The sequence below is a fragment of the Arachis ipaensis genome, chromosome B10 (assembly GCF_000816755.2).
Source record: "Arachis ipaensis cultivar K30076 chromosome B10, Araip1.1, whole genome shotgun sequence".
NCBI classification, from domain to species: domain Eukaryota; kingdom Viridiplantae; phylum Streptophyta; class Magnoliopsida; order Fabales; family Fabaceae; genus Arachis; species Arachis ipaensis.
The window spans coordinates 79,595,503-79,622,980 of record NC_029794.2 but is presented as its reverse complement, the minus strand read 5'-3'; the positions used below and the strand labels follow the sequence as shown (position 1 = coordinate 79,622,980).

The 27,478-nt window shown below is 38.2% G+C and overlaps 2 protein-coding genes across 5 annotated transcripts; one reads left to right on the top strand and one right to left on the bottom strand.

Moving 5' to 3' along the window:
* LOC107622675 lies at positions 18,378-21,573 on the top strand. 2 transcript variants are annotated; one of them, XM_016324659.2, is made up of 3 exons: positions 18,378-18,537; positions 18,655-18,749; positions 19,637-21,573. In XM_016324659.2, exon 3 carries the CDS (start codon positions 19,664-19,666, stop codon positions 21,254-21,256), a length of 1,593 nt encoding a protein of 530 aa, XP_016180145.1. In that variant the 5' UTR covers positions 18,378-18,537; positions 18,655-18,749; positions 19,637-19,663; the 3' UTR covers positions 21,257-21,573. The 2 variants fall into 2 exon arrangements, with proteins under 2 accessions (XP_016180145.1, XP_016180144.1); XM_016324658.2 differs by having other exon boundaries at positions 18,378-18,749.
* LOC107622674 (probable receptor-like protein kinase At1g49730) lies at positions 21,596-26,941 on the bottom strand. 3 transcript variants are annotated; one of them, XM_021113818.1, is made up of 10 exons: positions 26,636-26,940; positions 26,405-26,490; positions 24,442-24,990; positions 23,729-24,022; positions 23,370-23,631; positions 23,239-23,291; positions 22,901-22,968; positions 22,713-22,802; positions 22,478-22,562; positions 21,596-22,368 (listed from the first exon to the last, which is right to left on the bottom strand). In XM_021113818.1, the coding sequence occupies exons 2-10, from the start codon at positions 26,475-26,477 to the stop codon at positions 21,824-21,826; spliced, it is 2,019 nt and encodes a 672-aa protein (XP_020969477.1). In that variant the 5' UTR covers positions 26,478-26,490; positions 26,636-26,940; the 3' UTR covers positions 21,596-21,823. The 3 variants fall into 3 exon arrangements, with proteins under 3 accessions (XP_020969477.1, XP_020969476.1, XP_016180141.1); XM_021113817.1 differs by having other exon boundaries at positions 26,405-26,940; XM_016324655.2 differs by having other exon boundaries at positions 21,824-22,368; positions 23,729-24,016; positions 26,405-26,941.

The following is a 27,478-nucleotide window of genomic DNA, read 5'->3' as shown; positions in this document are numbered from 1 at the left end:
GCTTATGATCCTAATCAACCCACCATGGAGGAGGTGAATTACATGGTAGAACCCTAAGAAAACACCTACAACCCTTCATGGAGGAATCATGCTAATCTCTTATGGAAGGATCAACAGAAACCTCTGCAAGGTTTCAATAATAATCAAGGTGGAAGAACCCATAATAGGTTCAACAACAGGCCACCATTACCATATTCTCAAGGGAATATGGATACTCCTAAGCAGAGCCTTTCTGACTTAGCCATTCTAGTCTCTGATGAGAAGACTTTTGATGGTTTAGAATTCTCAAATGAAATCTCGTTGCAATATAGTTTCTAAACCAACAATAGTCCTTTCATACAAAAATTATTTTTGTCACAAGTAACAAACCCCTAAATTTATAAACCGAAGTATTGAACCTCGGGTCGTTCTCCCTAGGAATTACAATGAAGTGTCTTATTATTGGTTATGGAGCATGTTTTGGGGTTTTTGATAAGAGACATGAAATGTAAATGGCAATGAAAATAAACTAATAACTAAAAAGACCTTGGCAAGGTTTGGTGGTCAAGGATCTCTATCCTAATCACTAACCACAACATGAGAATTGGCAAGGATCAACCCTACTAAGTCATCCTCTAACTAATAAAGGAAAGTCAAGTGAGCTATGTCAATCCAAGACCATAAGTCCTAGTTCTCCACCAAATCAATTAGTGAGATCTAGAGTTAATGGCTCCCAATCGTCAATCACTTGGACATTAGTGACTCAAGAGTTCTTAAGTTACCTTCCCAAGCCAAGAGCACTAAAATCTACTCTAAAATCCAACCAAGAATTTTATCAAACACTTGGAAGGCATAAAAGGAAAGAATAGTAAAATTTCATGGAAAGTAAATCTACACTACTCAATTGCAAGGAATTAAACAACAATAAATCAAATGAACAATAAAGGAACATGAATCATAAATTGCATTAAAGGAAAATGGAAGAACAAAAATGCATCAACATAAAATTAAAAAATTACAAGAATTAAAAGCAAAACTAGAGAGAAAAGGTAGAAGGAGAAGAATTACAAAGAGAAAAGTAAATCTAAGCATGAAATTAACCTAGATATAAGAATTCTTAATCTAGATCTAAAACCTACTCCTAATCCTAGAGAGAAGTGAGAGCTTCTCTCTCTAAAACTAACTTTCCTTCCAAAACTAAAGTAATGATCAAAAGTATGTTAATTCCCCTTCAATACTTGGATTAAATAGCATCAGAAATGAGTTGGATTGGGCCCACAAGGCTTCTAAAATTGCTGGCCACGAGTTGCATTAAGTAAATTATGTGGCACCATCGGCGTGAGGGCGTACTGTGCACGTGCGCATCCCTATGCAAAATGCAACCATAGCAAATCTTATATCATTTCGAAGCCCTGGATGTTAGCTTTCCAACGCAGCTAGAACCGCGTCATTTGGACCTCTGTAGCTCAAGTTATGATCGATTAAGTGCAAAGAGGTCGGCTTGACAACTTTTGCGATTCCTTCATTTCTTCATGAGTTCTCCATTTTTACATGCTTTTCGTTCATTCCCTTGATCCAATCTTTGCCTCCTAAATCTGAAATCACTTAACAAATATATCAAGGCATCTAATGGAATCAAAGGTAAATCAAGATTAAACAATTAAGGACCTAAAAAGCATGTTTTCACTCTTAAGCACAATTAAAGGAGAATTTACAAAACCATGCTATTTCATTGGATAAATAGGAGAAAGGTTGACAAAACCCTCTAAATTTAACACAAGATAAACCCTAAATATGGGGTTTATCAGTCTCCAGCCTATCTAAGACCATTCTTAGTTTCATAACTGAAACAAGATCCTCCATCAGAAATTTGGAGATACAAATTGGTCAACTGAGCAAGAAAATCCCTGACACTCCTCCTGACACTCTTCCTAATAACATTTGGTAGGGAACCTAGCATTGAACACTAGGAAGGAGGTCCCTCCTGGGCGTTCAACGCCCAACTTGGCAAAGAAACTGGCATTAAACGCCAGTGATGGCACACCTCCCAAATGTTCATTACCTACTGCAAAAACTCCTATCCAAGAACTAAAAGAAGCCAATGCTCATACAGAGACCATAAAGGTTCCCTTGCATACACTCCTGCAGTGCATGAGTTCTGATGAATACTCATTCTCTGATGAGGATGAAGACACTAGGGAAGAGCAAGTTGTTCAGTACCTAGTAGCTCTCATGAAGTTGAATGCCAAGTTGTTTGGTATAAAGCATTTGGAAGAAGAACCTCCAGTTCTTACCAAAGAACTCCATGCTTTGGCTCAGCTGAAGCTACCTCAGAAGCTTTCGGATCCCAGACGCTACATAATCCCTTGCACCATAGGCACCATGACCTTTGAGAAGGCTCTATGTGACCTAGGGTCAAGTATAAACCTCATGCCACTCTCTGTAATGGAGAAGTTGGGCATCTTTGAGGTACAAGCTGCAAACATCTCAATAGAGATGGCAAACAAATCAATGAAGAAAGCATATGGCTCAGTAGAGGATGTATTGGTCAAGGTTGAAAACCTTTACATCCCTGCAAACTTCATTATCTTAGATACTGGGGAAGATGAGGATGAATCCTCATCCTTGGAAGACCTTTCCTAGCCACTGCCAATGCTATTATTGATGTAGCTAAGGGAGAACTAATTTTATAACTAGGGGAGGATCACATCTTGTTCAAGATGCCTCACCCCAACTCTCCCTCTAAAAAAGAGAGATAACTGTGAAACACTTAGTGTTCCAATAATATCTTTCAATGCAAAGCTGTACTAAGGTGTTGGGCAGCCATTAACAATCACTATGAACAAAGGTACTAAAAAGAAAGTACCTAAAGGCTAGACGGACAAGAAAGTCCCCACTGAAGGCCTCTCACCTGGCATGAGTTGTCTTCACCAAGAAGCCAGTCATACCGCATACAGTGAGTCATGTCCTATCTCTAGAGCATGTGGAGCTCATTCATGAGAAGACAGGAAGAAAATTCACTGTAAGGGGCGAAATTTTGAGCCCATATCAATCTCCGTAAGGAGCTAATCGTCAAGCTAATGACGTTAAAAGAGCACTTATTGGGAGGCAACCCAATCCTAATTAATTATTTCTATTTCTTTTAATTCCTTAATTTTGTTTTTCTTTAATTCATTTATATAGGTTCATGATCATGTGCAGCAGTCAAAACAGAGACACAAAAGTTCAGTAGTAAAAACAGAACACTCTGGATGGAGTATTGCTGGCGTCGAACGCCAGCCAGGGAGCACTAGCTGGGCGTTTAATGCCCTAAATGGCAACAAAGCTGGCGTTGAACGCCAGCTATGGGCATAGCCCTGGGTGTTCAATGCCCATGAAGAGGGCAGGGAATCTGAATTTCCTAGCTTCTTAGGACTAGTGGGTTCCACAGCATCTTTACCTACCCCACTTTTTCCCTCTTCTTTTTCACACTTCCCCATACACTCTTCCCTATAAACCCTAGCCCAATCACATCCATATCACTTCCCCAAAACCATTATAACTCCCACCAACCCTCACCCAGTTCAAAATCAAATTTCCCTTCCATTTACCCCACCCATGACCGAACTTTAACCTAGCCCACTCCTATAAATACCCATCCCTCTAACCATTCATACACACACCTTTCATACACATCAAAGCCCCTTGGCCGAATTTCTTTCTCCCTCCTTCTTCTTCTATTTTCTTTTTCTTCTACTCTATTCTTTTCTTTTCTTTGTTTTTGCTCGAGGATGAGCAAAGCTTTTAAGTTTGGTGTTGGAAAAGCGTTGCTTTTTGCTTTCCATTCCCACTTATCGCACCCAAGGTTGGAGAACCCTCTAGAAAGAGGAATGGAAAAACAGTAGCCACCACCTCCGAATCTTGGGAGATAAAAAGATTCATCACCAAAGCCTACCAAGACCACTTCTATGAAGTAGTGATAGAGAAGAAGGTGATCCCTGAGGTCCCTTTTAGGTTCAAGAAGAATGAGTATCCAGAAATCTGAAGAGAGATCCAAAGAAGAGGTTGGGAAGTCCTAACCAATCCCATCCAAGAGGTTAGAATCTTAATGGTGCAAGAGTTCTATGCTAATGCATGGGTCACGAAAAACCATGACATTTGTGTGAACCCAAATCCCAAGAATTGGAGCACCATGGTCTAAGGGAGAATCTTAGATTTTAGCCTGGAAAGTACGAGGTTGGCGTTCAATATGCCTCTGATGCAAGGAGACCCACATTCTTACACTTGGAGAGTCAATTTTAATCAGAGACTGGATCAAGTGCTCTCAGACATCTGTGTGGAAGGAGCACAGTGGAAAAGGGATTCCCAAGGCAAGCCTATTCAACTAAGAAGGCTTGACATCAAGCCCATAGTTAGAGGATGGTTGGAATTCATCCAACGCTCTATCATATCCACTAGCAACTGGTCAGAAGTGACTATTGAAAGAGCCATCATGATCCATTGCATCATGATTGGAAGTGAGGTGGAAGTACATGAGGTGATTCCTCAAGAGCTGTACAAGATAGTTGAGAAGCCTTCCACCAAAGCAAGGCTTGCTTTCTCTCATCTCATCTGTCACCTATGCAATTCAGCTGGAATTGTTATAGAAGGAGACATCTTCATTGAGGAAGACAAGCCCATCACTAAGAAGAGGATGGAGCAAACTAGAGAGCATGCACAAGAGCCTGTGCAACCGCCTCAACATAAAATCCCTGAGATACCTCAAGGGATGCAATTCCCTCCTCAAGGCTATTGAGACTAATTGCATAATTCTCTTGGAGAATTAAACACTAATATGGAGCAATTGAGGTTGGAGCATCAAGAGCATTCCCACATCCTCAATGAAATAAGGGAAGACCAAAGGGCCATGAGAGAAGATCAAAGGGCAATGAGAGAAGAACAACAGATACATGGGCGCGACATTGAAAAGATCAAGCACTACATTAGATCCTCAAGGAGGAGTAGTAGCCGCCATCACTAAGGTGGATTCGTTCTCTTAATCCCCTTTTCTTATTTTATTTTTCTGTTTTCTGTTGTGTTGTATTATTTGTTCTCTTGTTCTTATTGCATGATCATTTCCGTCTACGCCTTTAAGCTATAAAATGTTCCATATGTCTCTCACCATTACTTAAAAGATAATTTTATTTGAAAAGAGTTGAGAGATACATAAATTTCAAGTTATATAATAAGAATAGTTTAATTATTTTGATGAAATGGCATTGCTTTAGTTTTCTAAATGTATGACTAAACAGTGCATATTTGAAATTGAAATTAAGAATGTTGGCTCTTGAAAGAATGATGAAAAAAGAAAAGTATTATTGGGAATCTGAAAAATCTAAAAATTGATTCTTGAAGCAAGAAAAAGCAGCAAAAAGAAAAAGAAAAAGATGTTGCAAAAGAAAAATAATAAATAAATAAATATATATATATATATGCATGCAAAAAAAAGAAAAGAAAAAAATAAAAAGGAGAAAAAGCCAACAACTCTTTAAACCAAAAGGCAAGAGCAAAAAGCCAATAACCCTTTAAACCAAAAGGCAAGGGTAAAAGGATCCAAGGCTTTGAGCATTAATGGTTAGGAGGGCCTACAAGAAATAAAAATCATGGCCTAAGCGACTCAACCAAGTTGTTCCTAACCATATGCTTGTGGTGTGAAGGTGTCAAGTGAAAAGCTTGAGACTGAGCAGTTAAAGTTGTGATCCAAAGCAAAAAGAGTGTGCTTAAGAACTTTGGACACCTCTATCTGGGAATTCTAGCAAAGCTGAATCAAATCCTAAGGGGTTCACCCAGTTAAAGTATCTGTGGCATTTATGTATCCGGTGGTAATACTGGAAAACAAGGTGCTTAGGGTCACGGCCAATACTCTAAAAGTTCTGTTCAAGAATCAAAAGGAACTAAACTAGGAGAGTCAATAATATCATCTGCATTCCAAGTTCCTAAAGAGACTAACACTTCTGAGTTTCAACGGATAGTGAGATGCCAAAACTATTCAGAAGCAAAAAGCTACTAAGTCCTGCTCATCTAATTGAAACTGAGCTTTATTAGAAACTCTGAGATTTATTGTATCTTACTCTTCTTTCTATCCCACTTTGTTTTTTTTAGTTGCTTGGGGACAAGCAACAGTTTAAGTTTGGTGTTCTGATGAGCGGATATTTTATACGCTTTTTGGCATCATTTTCATATAGTTTTTAGTATGTCTTGTTTAAGTTTTATTATGTTTTCATAGGTTTTAGTGTAAAATTCACATTTTTGGATTCTACTTTGAGTTTGTGTGTTTTTAGGCAATTTCAGGTATTTTCTGGCTGAAATTGTGGAGCTAGAGCAACAGTCTAATTCAGAGGCAGAGAAAGCACTGCAGATGCTGTCCGGATCTGACCTTCTTACACTCTAAAGAGCTTTTTTGGAGCTACAGAAGTCCAAATGGAGCGTTCACAACGGCTATAGAAATCTAACTTTCAGAGATTTCCAGAAAATAGTTCATACTTTGCTTCAGAATTGAAGGCCCAAAACTGGCATCCAACGCCAGCCTCCTGCCCTATTCTCGCTCAAGTATTACTTGGACGACCTAGTGCACTTCCTGATTCAGTTGTACGAAGTGTAGGAATTCGTGCCACCAACACGCTACACCAAGAACAATACAAATAACCATTTGGGTACCAATAGAAATAACCATCCGCTAGCCTATTGAATCGAACATCCAACCTAACCTACCTATAACTAATTATACACACCACACCAATACCATTACAAAATAACCATCCGGGTGCCTAGTGAAATGAATATTTTGAGTCCCTCAAATGGAAACTAGTTAAACCAAAAGCAATTAAACAATTACAAAAGCTAATATTAGGGTAACCATCCGCACACATACGGAGTTGAATATCCAGGCATCTTCAGCCATTGTTAAATGTAGTCAAGTCAAACTAGTCAACATGAATAACCATCTAGTTCAGGAACAAAATAACCATCTACAACCCTAATCTGTTGAACATCCGGATTATGTAACAAGTAATTTCGTAATAAAGAAAGTAATCACTAATGTATTATTCCAATAACTTGAACACAACATGAATTCATTCAACATTAGCCTACGAAAAGTCAAAATACATAATAAATAGAAACACGTCGGCCACGTGCACGTAGCAAGAAGCCAAAATCACAGAATACCAGTTTCATAGACATTTGACCATCAACAACTCAGACTACAAAATAACCATCAAACATACATATTGAGTTGGAACACCTAACAAAAAGGACCTCTAATATAACATAGCAGATTCTGTATCCAAAACAGTCTAGGTATTGCCGAAAGAGTTTAACAGAGACATGAATCCACTAACTCCTTGCGAAATAATATGCCGAGCGGGAGCATCCAAATCTATATTTTCACAAGATTCTACACGATTATCCTAAAAGAAACAAACTCAAACGAAAACAAGTCACTATCGACATAATCAACTAAAAACTAAAGGTGAAGCTTTAAATTAATTACGATACCTATCTGGCCTGAACTCTTCCGCATTCTCTGCATGGATTTCTTGATCCATTTCTCCAACTCATATTCAAGCCGTTTACCTTTTGGCCGACCCTTTGTGGTTATCTTTGATGGACATTGAATGTCCTCTGTGCCCACCACAGATCAAGTCTCTGTGGTGATGCTAGTGTGTGCATCAGCGACATTCTTATTCCGCGACCTGGCACGGTAATCAACTAGCTTGACCCTTGCATCGTCCAGAGCAGCATGCAACATGTCTGCTTCATCGTCACCATTCACAAATTCCTGTGCAATATTGTAGAAGTGTGCACACAACCCTCTGAATAAGTTGTGGCTCTCATCCGAACGTCTCATGTCGTGATTACTTAATGTAGGTGTGCTTGCGCTTTATGTTCTTGCTCTAACGAGGGAGAACATAGCAGGAAGGCACTTTATTCACTTTGTAAAAGGAAAACACTACAAGACAGTGGCAACACAGTATACCTGTACTCTCGAACAAGTTGTACTCACATCGAACCTCGTGAGTCGAATGGTCAAAATGGACGTTATAAGTAACATACCGGATCTTCTCATAGGCTAGTATTTCCTCTTCCACTTTCACCCAAGCCGAGTCACCCTGTTCATAAACGGCACGAATATTGCAATCAGCCTTCTTACCAAACTCCATTTGGACATCCTTGAACATGTCATTGGTGTACACTTGTTAAAATTGTCTCTCAACGGCTGAGCTAGTTGCACATTGGATTACTCCTCTCGAGTCTGCAACATCGTCCTCCAGTTCCTTCTACTCCTTGTTTCCAAGCACATTGTCGAACTCATGGATGAACTGAAGTAAGCTAGTCTTGAAATGTAAGAACCCAGCAAAAAATACGTGCATACTCTCACTCCTTTACGTACTTCGCATAACAGCCCAAAATTGACCCTTGAAAATAATCGGCACTCACATGCGTTGGTCCTCAAACAGGTCTACACAAAACAAAACACCCAAAAATAGAACCCCGCATAAGGAACAGATTTCCAGAACAGAATACAAGAACATGACAACATCTAAGCAATTACGATACATGATTTAACTTAAAAGACACGAACCTGATAGCCATGTGTTGTGATGTAGGTTGAACTCATCAATGAATTCAGCCCAACCATCTTCGAAATCCTCAACCGACCGAGAGTTCCTTATAATGTGATTCAGCTCAGCATTCAACTCTTTGAACCTAGCATAACCTTCGAACTTATACGGTATCTTTGTCCTTATATTCCAGATGCACCAACGGTGGCGTGTATTGGATAAAACCTTCCTAATTGTACCAAACATGGACCTACACTAGTCTGTAATGATGCCCTACGGTGCAGTTTCTATGCACTTCAGCCATTACATGAACACCCACTCAAAACTCGGGATCTCCTTGCTGCCTAGCAGAGCACAGCCTAGCAAAGTGGACTTACCATGGTGGTTCACACCGACAAAAGAGGCGAACATTAAGCCATGCCTAAAGGAAAAACAACCACATTTAGGAACATCCAACTAATACAAAATAACAAAAAAAGTAAAGAACGTCAACGTAAATAAATTTTACCGATTTGTGCTTATGTGGTATCAAATAACACCACGTCTCCATAGTATTCATAAGACGCCCTGCACCTTGCATCCACCCAACTGCACTCCTAAACTTATAATCGTTGTCCACATTCACTGCATAGAAGAAGTTTGGATTTATCTCCTTCATTCGCATGAAGTAATTCAGCATCTCATTGACATCTATGTTGATATTAGTGGGTCAAAGTCTTGAGGGAATGGATCCTCTCAATTTTTTTTAACAATTGAAGGAGTAAAGTGTGATCTCACACCATTAATTTTATAAATGGGACCAAGAATAAATATGAGAGAGAGAGAGAGAGAGCAATGAAGGGTTAGAGATCACACTTTACACTCATTTTTTTAAACAATTGAGAAGATCCATTCCCGAGTCTTGATGAGATGTAATTCCTGACATCCTTCTCTGAAAAGCCCAGGTTCAATGGGCCACTAACCTCATTAGCCAATGCTAGAAATATCTTGTTGGGCCGAATGCCTGCAGTTGAACATGGGTGCGAGTGCCTCAAATCAACCTTCACCAAGACCCAATCTTGCTTCTCCCTGTCAAACTTTGCATATATCCTTGCTCTGCATCCCACGGCTGCAACCAAGTTCTTCCGTGTGGGTGCTTTGACACGAGACCCACGGAAACCCTCCCGATTACAATGAATAGATTGGTTACTCGGTTTGACGTTAGGATTTTTTGCCAGTAAAGAAGTTCAAAAAAAATAGTCACGTTGTAGATATAGTCTCTAAACCGACAGAAATCCCTTCGTACAAACGTTTTGGGTGTCACAAGTAACAAACCCCTTTAAAAATTGTTAACCGAGTATTCAAACCTCGGGTCATCTTCTCAAGGAACTGCAAGGAAGTATGATCTTATTATTGGCTATAAAGGTTGTAATCGGGGTTTAGAAGGTGAGAAGCAAGTGATTTAAATGACAAGTAAAGTAGATGGCAATTAAAATAAATAAATACTATAAAGCAAACTTCTGGCATGGTAAGAGAAATTGGAAGTCTAACTTAGTTATCTCTCTTAACAATAATGAAAGTTGAATCTAAATTCCACTTAGTTAACCTTTACTAAAGCAAAGGAAAGTCAAGGGACTAATTAGTTTGACCTTCGAATCCTATTTAATTCCTAAGAAAAAGTTGGGATTATTGAAGTTTAGTTCAATTAGCAAGATGGCGATTATCAGTTATGTTGAGTTTGATAATGTTGAGTTACTGATTTCTTAACCAAGATCAAAAGGGGAAAAAGTAAAATTGTTGGAATGAAAAAATGTCCTTAGATGGAAAGCAATGGTAACACAAATTAAAGAGAAAGCAATCAATAACTAAAATACCTCAAATAATCATTAATTCAAATCATAACATGGAATAATTCATAAGCCAAATTGGCAACATTTATAGATACGAATAAAAGCATTAAAGTAAAAGTAGCATGGAAACATAAATTAAAGTAAATACTAAACCTGGATCGAGAGTTACTCTTAAAAACTAAGAGAAGTCCTAAATCCTAATCCTAAGAGAGAGAGGAGAGAACCTCTCTCAAACTAAATCTAAATCATGGAAAGTGAAAATTGACGAGCTTCCTTTGAATGGATGCATTCCTACACTTTATAGCCTCTAATCTGTGTGTTCTGTACTTGGATCTGGGCCAAAAGGGCTTTAGAAATTGCTGGGGGTGTATTCTGTGAATTCTGGTACGTAGCCTCTGTCACGCGTCCGTGTGGGTCATGCGGTCGCGTCATTCGGAGCATTTTCTTGCCACGCAATCGCGTCAGTCATGCGTCCGCGTCCTATGCGTTCTACTTAAGGCGCGCGGTCGCGTCAGTCATGCGGCCGCGTCGCTGCTTCTTCGCTTCTGGCACGCGATCGCGTCGTCCATGCGATCGCGTGGATGCCAGTTTCTTCAAAACTCCGTTCGCACTTTCCTTCCATTTTTGTACGTTTTCTTTTCCATCCTTTAAGTCATTCTGCCATAGAAAATCTGAAACTACTCAACACACTAATCACGGCATCGAATGGAAGTAAAGGTAATTAAAATAATTAATTTTAAAGCTTAGGAAACATGTTTTTCACATACATCACATAATAAGGAAGGAAAAGTAAAACCATGAAATTAATATGAATAAGTGGGTGAAGGATTGAATAAATCACTCAAACTAAGCACAAAATAACTCATGAAATATGGGTTTATCAACCTCCCCACACTTAAACAATAGCATGTCCTCATGCTAAATCCAAGGTAAAGAATAAGGTAAGGTTAAAGTGGTGGAATGTTATGCAATGCAACCTATTCTAAATGTATCTACCTAAATGAGTCATGCAATTCCAATTTATCCACTCCTATATAAAGCTTACACATAGTCAATTTAATTCACATTCTCAAGGAGTCATATATATATATATAGCCAACCCTTAAATGATAAAGAATTTTTGCAAATGAGATGGGAAATAAAAAAATTGTACAAACTTGCAAAACAATTAGTAAATTAAGCACAGATATATGTTGATGAGTTATTGAACCCTCACTGGATTTTTGTGTTTACCCTCTAGTCACTCAGTGTTTATTGGGTTTATTCACTCTACTTTTCTTTTTATTCTTACTTTCTATAACTTTGTTCTTCATCTAACCAATCAACAATTATAGAGTACAGTCATACCAAAAGTCATGAGGTCTTTAATTAAGGTTGTAATGGGGCCAAGGTAAAGGTAAGGATATATGTATAAGGCTAAGTAAGCTAATAAGTGAATCCTTAACTAGACTAAGATCTCACCTAACATACATATTTAGTAGAACAAACTTCTTTACCAATTTTTCCATATTATCCCACTTGTTGTTACATGCTCATGTTTTAATTTTATTTTTATCTCATGTGCATTGCTTTTATTGGGGAATTCTTTTGTATCCCCTTTTATTAAATGCTGAAAAAAATAACTTTTCTCTTTTTTTTTAATGCACATGGTAATTGAATCACTTTGATTTCTCATGAGCATGCTTCCCAAATTTTCGGAGTTATTTTATTTCTTTCAACTTTTCTACCTTTTGTTTCTATCATCCATGTTCCCAATAGGTTTTCCATATTTTAATCTATTCATAATTTTCTATCTTAAGCTAACCAAGGATTCAACTTGGGATTTTATCTTGTTTTTCTGCTTAAGGCTAGTAGTGTGGCTAAATAGAATAAAAGGGATTTTAAAGGCTCAAGGGGGCTAACAAGGGTGATGTGAAAGGTAGGTTATTTTGGGATAATTGAGCTAAAATCAAATGATGGACTCAATCATTCTTTTGGTATGTATCTATATTCTATATTCTATAATTGGACATATAGATTAAAGCAAAGTAAAGAACATCAGAATAAAAAGAAGCGAAACACACAAGAATGAAATTATGGTTTGAATGCAACCATACAATTAAGCTCAAGACTCACAGGCTGTGTGTTCTCTAACTCAAGCATCATATATCATTCATATATGTTATGCAGGTTTAGTTAAAAATTCCCATTATTCTCAAAAAAAAAAATTATTTAGGGTATCCTTTAAAGTTTTAATGTTCCTCCTTGATGAAATGTTGTCAACTTAACTATATGATGTAATGCTATATATACAAGGTTTATGGATTTAAATCTGTTATGTTCAATTTCCTAGCTTACTTCCTTTTTATATTTTTCAATTTAAACTATGCTATCTTATCCTAAAAAGGGTAAACTATACTAATTAATCCACTAATAAGTCAGAATTGCAAACTGTTGGATTATCCCGGAAAATAAACAGCAATCAAAGCAGTTCATATGAATTAAAAAGTCAAGCTGCAGGTACATATATATAATATAAACATGAAAATTCAATGTAAAGAGCAGCAATATACAAGAAATACAGCATATGAACAAGATTACAGCAACAGCAGATGTGCAAAAATGATAAAACAGAAGCAAGAACAGTGCAAATAAACAGACCTAGAGCCACTAACCATAACCTAATCTACCTAACAACCTAAAATTCACTACAACATGCAAGACTATCTATCCTAATTATGAACAGAAACGGAAAAAAATAAGAAGAACTACGAACGGATAAAAGAGATTGCGTATTGCGGAACCTGAAAGGCTGAATAAGGAGAGTAGGCAGGTAAAAAAGAAGAAGAAAGAAGGGGAGGGGAAGGAAGGGTGTAGGTGGCGGTGGCGTCTGGGGGCGGTGGTCGGGGCGGTGGCAATGGTGGCTGGGTGGTGGTTGAGAGTAGAAGAAGAAGAGAGGGAGAAGAGGGTTGGGGGCTGCGCGACTGATAGGGTTCGCGTGGCTGGGGGGGTTATATTTTCAAATCTACGCGATCGCGTGGGGGACGCGGTCGCGTGGTGGGGGTGATAATGGGGTGATGCGATCGCGTGGTCGCACGATCGCATGAAAGGGGTGGAAGAGGGGATGACGCGATCGCGTGGGTCGCGCGATCGCGTCGCTAGAAATTGTGCTAAACGCACGACTCCAGCACCGTTTCAGCGCAACTCTCTGTCTCCTTCTGGGGTGATGTACAATCCATGCGACACGATTGCGTCGCTCACGCGGTCGCGTGGGATTGGTATTGTGCAAGTGACGCGATCGCATGGGGCATGCGATCGCGTGGGCCAATTTGTGCAAAACGCACAAGGGCCGCACGATTCCAGCCTAACTTTCTGGACGTTGGATATTTACGCCGATCTCCAGGTCACGCGGCCGCGTGGATGACGCGGTCGCGTGGATAGTGTTTTCGCAATATGACGCGATCGCATGGGGCATGCAGTCGCGTCGTGCATCCCCCTTTTTTTATGTAAGATAAATGCAGAATGCAATGATTAATATGAATGCTATGCATGATTCCAGGTTCAATAAAGTAAAATGAAAAGAAAATAAAAATGAAAGCAATTAACAAGAATTAAATTGAAAAAGAAGCGACCATACCATGGTGGGTTGTCTCCCACCTAGCACTTTTAGTTAAAGTCCTTAAGTTGGACATTGGAGGAGCTTCCTGCTATGGCGGCATATGTTTAAATTCATCCAAAAATCTCCACCAGTGCTTGGAATGCCAATAGCCTCCGGGATCCCAAACTAGGCATGCAAAGCTTCTGAACAGCTTTAAACAGATTGTTAGGCTCCCGGGGTGACAAACGTCAGAATAAACTCCAGGATCCCAAGCCTTGCTTTTAAATCCGCCTCCGTCTTGATCTACATGTCTCCATCCGAGTGGTTTAAAGAGTAGAATCTCACCATGGTGACCAAACGTTCTCTGTGATCCATGCAATTGAGCATGATACCAATCCGTGTACTTCGAGGTGAAGCGTGGAACCTTATTGAACCTTGTGCACCAACTCTGAGTACGAGCCATTTCCCTCTTACTCTTAAAGCCGCAAAGAGCTCTAAGCTGGCCATCTGTTTCAAGCAAACTATATTCAAGTGAATAAGTAAAGTTATAGGTTAAGGATTGTACCCACTTGAAGCTTGTATTAGGTGGTAATGGCCTTGGGATAGGTGTTTCCAGTGGTTCTGTAAGTTCTACTCCCTTGTGCTCTTCTGTGAATTCCTCCACTTCCTTGCAAGGTTCTACAATTATATCTGTGTCCTGGTCAAAGTCTTCTATGTCTTCCTCATCACTTGAGTCATAGATTGGAGGTTGAGAGAAATCTACCGCCGCATCGTCTTCATATTCACTTGGGGAAGATTCTTCGACCTCAGAGAATTCACTTGCGGATGCCAGTTCGTTACTAAGAGAATTTGACTTGTGACTATCATCATCAAGGGAATTTGTGTCCTGGGTTATTCCCTCTGATTCTTCATAAACAACTTGCCTTGGAGATTGTACAATATCCTCCTTAGCATCAACTGTAGCGTCCTTGATGGAGTTCTCCTCAGTTCTGGATTCCCATGGAGGTTTAGCATCTCCTAGATCTTCAACCAACTCTTCTTCTTGAACAATGACAGCTTCTTCTACTTGTTCTAGTATGAATTCATTCTCTGTCTTGTCCACTGGAGTTTCTGGTATCTCTTTCATACTACGCTCTTCGTTAGACTGTTCACATGGGGCTGTGGTTGATCCTTGTGTATTTGAGCGCCTAGAAACCCATTGAATTACTACTTGCTCCAGTTGTCGAATGGTTGTTTGAAGTTTATTTACTGTTTCCTTTAGGCGATCCTCTGCTTCTCGGGTTGCCGGATTTGGACATGATACATAGGAAAGTGGCGGTGATTGGGAGTGATTGGATTGGTACTAAAGGAACTGCAAGGAAGTATGTTCTTATTATTGGCTATAAAGGTTGTAATCGGGGTTTAGAAGGTGAGAAGCAAGTGATTTAAATGACAAGTAAAGTATATGGCAATTAAAATAAATAAATACTGTAAAGCAAACTTCTGGCAAGGTAAGAGAAATTGGAAGTCCAACTTAGTTATCTCTCTCAACAATAATGAAAGTTGAATCTAAATTCCACTTAGTTAACCGTTACTAAAGCAAAGGAAAGTCAAGGGACTAATTAGTTTGACCTTCGAATCCTATTTAATTCCTAAGAAAAAGTTGGGATTATTGAAGTTCAGTTCAATTAGCAAGATGGCGATTATCAGTTATGTTGAGTTTGATAATGTTGAGTTACTGATTTCTTAACCAAGACCAAAAGGGGAAAAAGTAAAATTGTTGGAATGAAAAAATGTCCTTAGATGGAAAGCAATGGTAACACAAATTAAAGAGAAAGCAATCAATAACTGAAATACCTCAAATAATCATTAATTCAAATTATAACATGGAATAATTCATAAGCCAAATTGGCAACATTTATAGATACGAATAAAAGCATTAAAGTAAAAGTAGCATGGAAACATAAATTAAAGTAAATACTAAACCTGGATCGAGAGTTACTCTTAAAAACTAAGAGAAGTCCTAAATCCTAATCCTAAGAGAGAGAGGAGAGAACCTCTCTCAAACTAAATCTAAATCATGGAAAGTGAAAATTGATGAGCTCCCTTTGAATGGATGCATTCCTACACTTTATAGCCTCTAATCTGTGTGTTCTGTACTTGGATCTGGGCCAAAAGGGCTTCAAAAATTGCTGGGGGCGTATTCTGTGAATTCTGGTACGTGGCCTCTGTCACGCGTCCGCGTGGGTCACGCGGTCGCGTCATTCGGAGCATTTCCTTGCCACGCGGTCGCGTCAGTCACGCGTCCGCGTCCTATGCGTTCTACTTAAGGCGCGCGGTCGCGTCAGTCATGCGGCCGCGTCGCTGCTTCTTCGCTTCTGGCACGCGATCGCGTCGTCCATGCGATCGCGTGGATGCCAGTTTCTTCAAAACTCCGTTTTGCACTTTCCTTCCATTTTTGTACGTTTTCTTTTCCATCCTTTTAGTCATTCGGCCTTAGAAAATCTGAAACTACTCAACACACTAATCACGGCATCGAATGGAAGTAAAGGTAATTAAAATAATTAATTTTAAAGCTTAGGAAACATGTTTTTCACATACATCACATAATAAGGAAGGGAAAGTAAAACCATGCAATTAATATGAATAAGTGGGTGAAAGATTGAATAAATTACTCAAACTAAGCACAAAATAACTCATGAAATATGGGTTTATCACGGTTCCTTTGTCATCCTGTCAAAATTTGTATTCCATATCTTACTTATGAAATTGACTTTCTTTGCATAGCTCGCATAAAAATCCTGGGCCAGCTTCAAATGCTCAAACCGCATCTCAACTATTGGTATTTCGTCTTTGGCAAGAAAACTGTGATCTGGTAATTGTAAAATAGTTCAAAACAGACATCATTCGATGAACATGAGGATTAATGGTCGATTCAAACATGAGGTTCACGAAAAAACAACAATAAACTAAAGTCCAAACCTCATGAACAAGATCCGTGTCATCACTTCCAGACTCAGTAATATCCGTACATTCTATGGCCTACAATCAAACATACCCAAACAAACAAACTAATTAGATACCGTACTATTAAATAAATATCAACTAAAAAGATTTTACTAATACTTTTTCTAAGAATATCATTAAAAATTTATTACTGTACATGAATTAAAAGAAATCATAACAATGAGATGTCTACTCATAAAAAGTCTCACCTATCTAATTAGTCTTATATTAATTATTTATATAGAGCATGCATAGGTCCACCACATCTGAAGTATACCTACACAACCTAAAAGCAGTCTTCTTCTATATTTTGAAAAGTAAAAAAACTCATTATTAACTGCTGTATTTTCCTTACATATGTAGCCATATTTGTTTATGCATGCATGGCATGGGAGCATTGGGATGGGGATTCTAAACATTCTAATGGCAACCATGTGTAATATTTTCTCCGTTAACACTAAACATATATTGAACCAATTTCAGTATAACATATTAAAAAGGTAACATAATAGTTTATCGGCTCAAGTAAATAAATGTTCATCTTCATCTTCTTTAGAACTTGATCACTGATTTATTACCCTTTAACTAAGTACTATATTGACGGACCAAAACACCTAACAAAATATTCTGAATGAATATCATCATGATTTAAGAATGATGGGTTTAGAATTACCATGTCATTTATGTGAAAAATAAACATACTTCCCAATGCACCAACATACATTACTTACCTTGTTAGACTTTTTACCTTCCACATCACAAGAATTGAGATGGTTGCCACTTGAATGCGTGGTATTGTCGTCGGTGAAGGAAGCTGGGACATGACAAACCGGTTCAGCCAAATTAAACTCCATTGAAGTGGCTCTGAGAGGTCACGTACGTATGAAACGGCAGCCGCAACTCTCCCCTGTATTGGGGTGGATCAGTCGGAGACGAAGAGGCGGTGACGGTGGACACGGTAGGCTGCGGGGGGCTTCACGGTGCGTGGTTTCCTGGGATACGGGAAAAAAAAACTTCAGCGTATGGCGGTCTGCTCGGACGTTGGTGTGGAGGGAGGCGGCGTTGGCTGCGCTGCGATGGCTGGCTTCCAGGGCGGGAAAACTCCAACGAGAGTAAGAAAAGATCAGCGGCTAGTTGCAGAATCTCAATTCACCAATGAAGCATGTGCTGCTATAGGTAATGAAACGTGTAACTGTACAATGTGCAAACCCTAATTTTTTAAAATTTAAAATATAATTATTATTATAAATTAATTAATCATACTATTAATTAAATTTAAGATTAATTTATTTTTTTAATCCTATTCACATTGTCAAGTAATATTATTGTCTATCTGTACTTTTTCTTTAATTAAATTATTTAAAGTGCAACAAAAAAACCAATTCGTGACGAATAGAAGCTACATTTTAAATGTGGGGAGTAATGAATGGCTGCATACACTACACATCTTGAGCGCTGTTTTTGGGTATCACTTTTTTGGGTCTGAATTCTGAAAGAGAGTGAAAATATCAAGAGAATATAAGCAAACCCACCCAAACCCGTAATTTCTTTCCTCTTTCAACTCTTCTTGCTGTCTCCGAACCAGGTTTCTCATCTCCCGTTTCTTCTTGCCTGGGTTTTGCATCTTCTTATTGGGACAAAACAATGATCATCATTGATTGAGATTCATTGTTTGATCGTTCAATTTAATTATTTGTATCAGGGTTTCAATTAGATCTTCACTTTCCCAAGGATTCACCTCCTCTGATTCAATTATTCTCCTACTCAACTCACCTCAATCATTCTCCTACTTAATTGGTACTCTCTCTTGTTATTTTCTTATTTTATTTTATTTAGTTACCTACCTACATCTTTTCGCTTATAGTTTATGCGTGTTCAGTTATGTTCTTTTCCCAGCAAAGCTTAATTCTTTTCGTCTTGCTGGTTATTACAATTTCTGTTCAAGAACAGAATTTAAAAGGAAAAAAGGATTAATATTTCTCTTACGCGTTACTTTTCATTCTTGATTTGGTTTTGGATTTGCAGAACTTCTTAATTTGACTGCCAGATTTTCGTGTGGATTAAGTTCTACTAGACCTTAGAAGTTGCATAAAGTAAAGTCTTTTTGTTGTGGGGAATGGAGACGGTTAATCTAGGTCTTATCCAATTTATGTATAATGTTGTTCATTGTGAGGGTTGGGATATTCAATGTGGAGTTGGTTTCGTCATAGTGTTCTAATTGATATTCCGTGATTATATATATGCTTGAACTGAACTAATGGCATACATATGAGTGTTGCTGTGTTGGTGGGAAATCATTGTAGAAACTTGTTAGTGATCTAGTTTTACTTCCTTAACAGCGATTGATTCGCTTTGTGTTACTTATGATGTATCAATCAGCCTCAGCTTGCTTTGGCACTGTCGCAGCTCTGCTTTTTCACTTTAGTGGTTTTGGTTACAGGGAGGTAGTCTTTGATGATACCGCAGTGCTTACTAGTTTCTACAATTTTCGGATTGTTAACTGTTTTTGGGACTTGGAAAAAGTAAAGTAAAAAAAAACATGTTTTATTTCCTTGTTAACCTTTTGTGCAATGGGGGCATTTGTTTTGGGGGCTTATGCAATGGCCTTTTATATCACTGTGTTCTGATATGTTTATGGTGACTTGTTCTGTTTAATGATATCTCACTGTCTCCATTTTGTGCAGGAACCTCTGATTGCTTTTTCTTTGAAAATGATGGCTACTCCAACTAAACCAATGGCCATAATGTTGTCTGAATCTTTGGAACACAAGGGAAAGGATATCACTGAATTAAATGGTAACATACTTCAATCCCCTATAAGTCAACAGCCCCATAGCTCCTCTGATGGTTCAGTAGCTATTCTTTGGGACATTGAAAACTGTCCTGTTCCGAGTGATGTCCGCCCTGAAGACGTAGCAGGAAATATAAGGATGGCGTTGCAAGTGCATCCAGTAATTCAAGGAACTGTTATGGTATTTTCTGCTTATGGTGACTTCAACGCTTTCCCTAAGCGACTTAGAGAGGGATGTCTAAGAACTGGTGTTAATCTCATTGATGTTCCTAATGGGAGAAAAGATGCTGCTGATAAAGCAATCTTGGTTGACATGTTTTTATTTGCTCTTGACAACCCTCCCCCATCATCTATTATGCTAATATCTGGAGACGTGGACTTTGCCCGAGCACTTCACATTCTTGGACAACGGGGATACACTATAATTCTTGTCATCCCTTCTGGGGTGGGTGTTTCATCTGCTTTATGCAATGCCGGAAAGTTTGTCTGGGATTGGCCTAGCGTTGCTCGTGGAGAAGGATTTGTTCCCCCGGCAAAGGCTTTAGTACCACCTCGTGGAGGTTCAGTTGAGGTTGCTGGATATTTGATGGGGTGCCATATTAATGACAACTTCGAGGGACAAAATGAGGAAGAAGCAATAGTTTATAGAGGGATGTCACAGAGATTATATAACTCAAGGGATTTCTCTATGGTTTCACAATCTCTATCTGAATACAATTGTACCGCATCGAACATGGCTGGCTTACCGACAACTATGAGATCACACAGCCTTCCACCTGGGATGATTGATGTTTCAGGAATATCTATGCCTTCTAGTGACAATAATGAAGGCCAGCTTTGGGGCCCTATGTCTAGCGATTTAAATGTTCTCAAAGGCCAGTTGGTAAGGTTGCTTGAACTTTCTGGAGGGTGCCTGCCTCTGGCTCGAGTTCCAACAGAGTATCAGAAAGCTTATGGAAGAACTCTTTATGTATCTGATTATGGAGCAATTAAGTTAGTCAATCTTTTCAAGAAGATGGGTGATACAATGGCAGTGGAAGGGAAAGGTCAGCGTAAATTTGTGTATCTCAGAAACTTCAAGGTAGGCCCGAGCGCTCCCCCATTGGCTCTAGCAAAGAAAGACAAGAAAGGAAAGGGGCTTCCAGAAGAGAATATGAATACTGTCAACGGTGGTGGCTCTTCAGATGAGTTCTCAGATGAAGAAAGACTAGTCATGGAAGAACATGATGAGAGAAATTGTGTAGGAAAGGGCAGTCAAAGGAGAGCAGCTATCAATGACCGTGCTCTTGAGCAGTTCAAGTTCGAGCTTCAAGAGATTCTAGTCAGCTACTCGTGTCGAATATTCCTAGGTTGTTTTGAGGATATATACCAACAAAGGTACAAGAGACAATTGGAATATCAGAGACTTGGAGTGAACAAGTTGGAGGATTTGTTTGAGAAAGTCAATGATATTGTAGTATTGGTTGAGGAACCAGGAAGCAAGAGGAAGTTCCTTGCTCCAGTGGGGGGTTAGAATGCTAAAGCAAATTGTTGCCATGTGTTTTTAACTTAAAATATTTTTAAAAAAGAAGGAAAACTTGTTCTTTCTAGCAATCCCATCCTTATTCTAGTTTTATTTATTTTCCTTCTACATAGTAAAGATGATACGCTGGGAACATGTGTGTATTTTTTATTGTCACTGTCCCGCATGTATTTTGAATCTGTATTAAAGTTTCCTTGTCTTTAGTTCTTGACTCTGCAACCTACCAGCTACTTGGAAGAAATGTAAAGTAGTATCTTCTGTACTTCCCTTTTCCTATCATTCTCATTATCAACTTAGAATTTGAAGCATGATTCAAGTAGTTCATTTTTCAAGTTGTAGATTGAATTCTATCATAAATTATAAGATTCACAACTGGTCATCAAAGAAAGAATTAACAAGCATAATATATTTATGGTAACCATGAAAGTACTATATTCCTCATCTCCAAAGATTTTATACATGGACCCTTGGAACTAACAAATCCAAACATTTGAAGTTAGTGTGAAGTAAAAATGAGAAATTCCTGTCAACATGATGAAGAGCCCTGATGATTTTTTCTTAAACTGAGAAAATATTTGGCGGCGACTGCGGAGAGCAACTCTCGAGTAAAAAGGTCCTACTGCAATACGATCGAGACGTGCTTGAGGACGAGGCAAGGTATCTTCCATCGCCGCTGTTGAAAATCGCTTCATTCCGGTGCATTTTCCCCTTGCTTCTTCTGCCTCTCTGCTGACTTCCCTGACAGTCTTCATCATCGCCGGATTGTAGGAAACCACTGTGCATTGGTTCTGACGTCTCATAAAGAAGCCGAAGAACCTGTTTTATTGAAGGCCTTGCCCTTCCTTCTCTCTGGGTGCACCATCCTACTATAGACACTACTGTATGGAGTTGATCCAAGTCAAAAGACTCCCTCACGTTGGGATCTACTAACTCCAATAATCTGGTTTCGGATTCCATATACGGTTGCGCCCATTCCACCAAGTTCTTATTATCCTGAATAGCTCGCCTTCCTGTCACGATTTCTAGTAGTAACACCCCGAAACTGTAGATATCGCTTTTCTCGGTAAGCTCTTGAGTAACAACATATTCTGGATCCATATAACCTGGAATGCATGACATCAGTGGGGAAAATATTGAATTTCAGGGACATACAGCCATCTTCTAAAGCATGTAAATGAAAGATGAGGAAGAAAGGTCAGAAGAATTTTATACCTGGAGTTCCTCGGATTTCAGTGTTTAGAGGTTCAAAGCATATCGAACCATTTTTTGATGCCTGTGCAAGGCCAAAATCGGCTATCTGTGAAACGATGTGACACAGGAAAAATAAAAAAAAAGAATCAATTAACGCTTAAAAGGTGTCTATGCTATCTAAATATTACTGCATCATAAAATTTGTGCTGTTTTTGAACTATTCAGTTCTGAAAAAGAGGATGAATAGTTATCCCACCTTAGCAACAAAATTCTCATCCAGCAAAGTGTTGCTAGACTTAATGTCTCTATGGCACAGAGGAGGATCACAATATAAATGAAGGTACTCCTGCATGTGACGATGCAAAGGCAAAGTGTGATTCAACAATAAAAATACCAAACAAGAAGATATTAAAGCTTGATATTAAACTAATCAATCATATGTACCAATGCATTAGCTACGTCAATCGCAATTTGGATTCTAGTTCGCCAACTTAGTGGTGTTCTACCAGGAGCTGCACAAGAAAAAAAGAATGAAATGTAAGATCTGGTTCGTTAGGGGGAACAAGCTAATAGATTGAGCTGCATTCCACAATTCTCTAAGGCTATTATTTTGTTGAATAGATAATTGTTATTAGAAAAAGATGCAGAAGAGCATAATAGTAATATCTTAAAGTGTACTATTATTGAAAACAATATATAGATAGAGGTGTCCTTTTAAATCCAACCAAATAATATTCTTAAATGTACCATTGAAAACAATGTATAGATACTAAGAGGCATACAATGAAGATGATCTTTCAAGCTCCCATTTCCCATGTACTCATACATCAGAAACCTGCCATTAGAGATGCAAAAGAGCTTGATTTACCGATATCTGGTGTTAAGAAACACAAGCAAGCAGATAAAGAGATACCTCTCGTGTTTTTTTATGCAGAAGCCTCTTAAAGAAACAAGATGCCGATGGTGCAGCCGTGCAAGAAGTTCGATTTCTCGGCAGAACTCATCCTCTCCCTGCTCTGACACTCTGTTCATGCGCTTCACTGCTGCCACCAGGCCATCACTAAAATGAGCTTTATACACTGTTCCAAATCCCCCTTGCCCGATGACGGTGCTAAAATCCTCTGTTGCCTTCTTTATCTCCTTGTAGCTAAATTTTCGGAACATAGTTGAAGAACCTGGTAGAAGAATGGAGAACAAGGTAGAGCTGGTTATGATGTGTTTCATAAAGAAAAGTTTCAGAAATGAAGCAGCAGCTTCAAAACATAAACTTACCTTCCTGAAACTTCCATGTTGCAAAAGGAGGCATGGTTTTTGAAGAAGTTTTTCCGAAATCATCAGGATCGTCTAGCTCTCTGCTTTTTTTACGAATTAGAACTATCAAGACTATGAGCATCCCAACAGCAACAGCGGTGACGGCAATAGCAATACCTGGAACTAATGTCAAGTGATATGTATGGTGGTTTCCCTTAAAAGGTGCACCTAACAATAGTTGGCTTGGACTATCAGCAACCACTGGACTTGGAGAAGCCTCGGGACTCGGCAAGGATGGGGACGATGACACTAGCATCGTGTTTGCAAAATATGGTAAGTTTTACTCTATCACAACAGTACACAGACTTCATTGTATATGTTAAATAAATATTTAATAGCAATATAATTGGAATAATATAAGCAGTCATCTGTTGCACATTTTATAAAACTAGCCCTTCTCGAGATTTTTCGAGTCTAATTCAGCTGTGGAATAAGTTTTCCTACAGTTTTCCATTCATCCTTTGACATGCCAACCATAAGGGGATTTTGCAATCATTGCTTATTAAAGTGGGAAGATGAGGAGAATCTAGAATATTGCTTCACAATATATTAAGACTCATATACGTAATTATAGCATTAGCACATGTACAATCTCATGTATTCAAAGAGAGCCAAATGGGGAGAGCATTGCAACTATTCTATTGTAAAAACTTATAATTTAAAAATGTTCATACCAGGAGGCCCAAGAAGTCCTTGAACACCAAAGAAACAGCTTGCAATGTCAGTTGTAGATTGGTGATCAAGTTGGCTTGCAAGTGCAGCAAAAGTTGCATCACGACAAGTACTGAGTGTTATATTATCATTAATTCCCAAATGATGCAGATAACCAAAGCCTGCATTTAAGCACTTCCTACATTTTCTTTCCTCTCCAAGTGACACTTTGCAATTTTTTGTGACCTCCGCGAATCTAGGAGATTGCAGCATTTGCATGACACTAGTCCGTCCCTTACATTCATAATTCACAGGAATTTTGGTCCCAAAACCACAGAAAGCTGTTGCATTTTGTGGAACTCCATTAAGTTGTAACTTATCAGATATAGTTTGGAGGCAGGAAACAGAGTCATTTGGAGGGACCCCCAGGATGCTCGTTGAATTAGCGAAACGAGCAACAGAAATTGCAACATTAGCATTAATGTAGCGGCAACAGTTTCCCCTATCACCTTGGTTAGAACATAGAGAGGAAGCCAGTGTAAAGTTTGAAGCGGAAAAATCCAAAGGGCAATCTGCAAAAGAAGCAGCATATCAGCATATTAGATCACTAAACTGCATTCGGTATTCCTACGACTGTAAAGACAGCGAGCACATTTGAAAGATGAACAAGCATGTTAACTTGTTTTATTTTTTTATCCTTTTATTTTATTTTATTTCAGAACAATCATGCTAAATCAAATTAATATGCAAATGCAGTATTGCCATTGTTCTTAGTTTTGAGCACAAGCTACTTTGATTATCTCTTCTGTTTCCATTCAATAATATATGCAACTTGAACAATTTTATGTAACCTACTCTATTCATAATTCCCATTGGTTGATCTTAAAATATGAGAAAATATTGTAGAAATGTATCTATCTCTAGAAACCAAGTTAAATGACTGGGTTACTAATAAGGTAAGCAAAACTCTAATCCTGATGTTCATAGGCTTATATCTTTTTAGGCCAATAATATATATTGACATAGTTCTCACAAACACTTAAATGAATTGGAAGTTAGCCCATAAGATTGAAATAAACTTATAACATGAAATCTAGATGGCTTTTGAATTTGCTTAAGAACAAATCAAGAGAGTAACGAGGTTCTGAAAATCTTGAGCAATCAAACTGAGGACTAGAAATGGTTTAAATTTCTGACATCCCGCTTCAAAATTTAAATCATGGACAGAACACAATCCCTCTTAGACCTTATTATAAAATTAAAATTTACATAGAATAATGAGGGGAAGCAAGGAACAAACTATAAATTAATAATCATGTTAAGGCCCTTATATGGTTGCAATTCATTCTCTAACCAAATGCCTCAAATTTTACAAGTTTGGAACACTTCCATTTTAATGTAGCGTGTATGACAGTTAAAAAAGTAGTACAAAAGAGCATGGCATGCAGGGTCAATAATAAATGCGGTAAATAAAATGGTCCTGGTTTCTTTTCAGATGGTAACTCAAAGTCAACCACTACTAGAAGACCTAGTTTTTTAGCTGTTACTTTCATTTTTCAACACTGGTTTCTGCAACCAATTTAACTACCATTCTGGTCATAAAAGACTTTGCTATATAGCCAGAAATCCATCACATGCTTCTTCCAGCTGTTTTGCAAGTTAGCAACTTTATTAAGGAAAATATTACTCCATCCGTTCATAATAAATACCCTTTTGACCAAGTCATAAATACAAATTGCCATACCAAACAAACATAACAAACTATATGGAATTAGTTAATGCTACAAAAAACAACTAACAAACACATCATGTAGACCTTAGCTCCACAATTTCTTCAATTTTCCCCAAGATCGAAAAATGCCACAAAATTTGATTTTTTTTTTTTTTTTCAACAATGGGTAGCAGACACTACACACAAGGGTAGGAGAATAATGAAAGGGGGGATGGAAGTTAAGAAAGGAAAGAACTTTAAGATAGAAAACTAACCAGCCATTAATGGAGGGAAGTGCATTCCAAGAAAAACCGCAAATCCAAAAAAGAAGGGAAGGCAGCAGAGCATGTTGGTTGAGCAGCTGAGAGAGAAGAAAGACAAGAAGAAGAAGAGAGAGCACAACATGAAATGAAAGAGTGGGTTATGTTTATGTGAGTATGAAATATGATTAATTCGATGATTTGATTAACTGGTTTTGGGAAATGGGAACGGTAAACAACACATACCGTTCACTCGCTCAGAGTCACTGTGGTATATGGTGTGTTTGGATGTCACATTTTGTTTTGAGAAAGACTAGTGGGTCTGAAGAGAGAGAGAGAGAGAGAGAGAGAGGGTTATGTACTTTTGTTTTGCACTGAATAAATGTGCATTGATGAGGAAGAACATTGTATTTTTTTTTAATTTTTGTTTTTAGATGCCTTTGGTGTGGGGTTCATTCATCTATCGCTTCCTTCATATTCCGTAATCCATACAGCATGATCTTGCTTGACCCATTTCAAAGTTTTGGTCATGTGCCATTATTGCTCACAATTTCAACCCTAGTCCTTAGTAATTGGCATCACTTCCTAGTTTGTTTGTGCATTTAGATGAGTAATATATATGTTTAGAATAGATTGTGCATCACTTCACATCAAAAGAGAGAAAGAGAGCTAACAAACAGGGATGGCAAAACTTTTCGAAGTGCAGAAATTTTTGTAGAAATTACTCTAAATGAGAATTTAAATATGAATTTTTTTTGTGAAAATGAAGCTGGGGCCAAACGTCATCACTGCTCCCCATATTAACACTGCAATACTCTCTAACCTTAAACGCTCAAAATTGAAAAACTTCACTGACCTCTCACTCTGCTATTTCATAATTATAATACTTCTTTTCTTTTCTGTGAAAATTTTAATCTCAATTCAAAAAGATATATATATATATATATATATATGTCTCATACATTTTACTGATTTTTAAATATAATTTTTATTTAATAATTTTTATAAATTCATTTAAATTATTAAATTTCTAATTGCTTTTGTCCCGGCTTTAGGAACAAACTTAGGGTGTAGACAGAGATCTTTTTA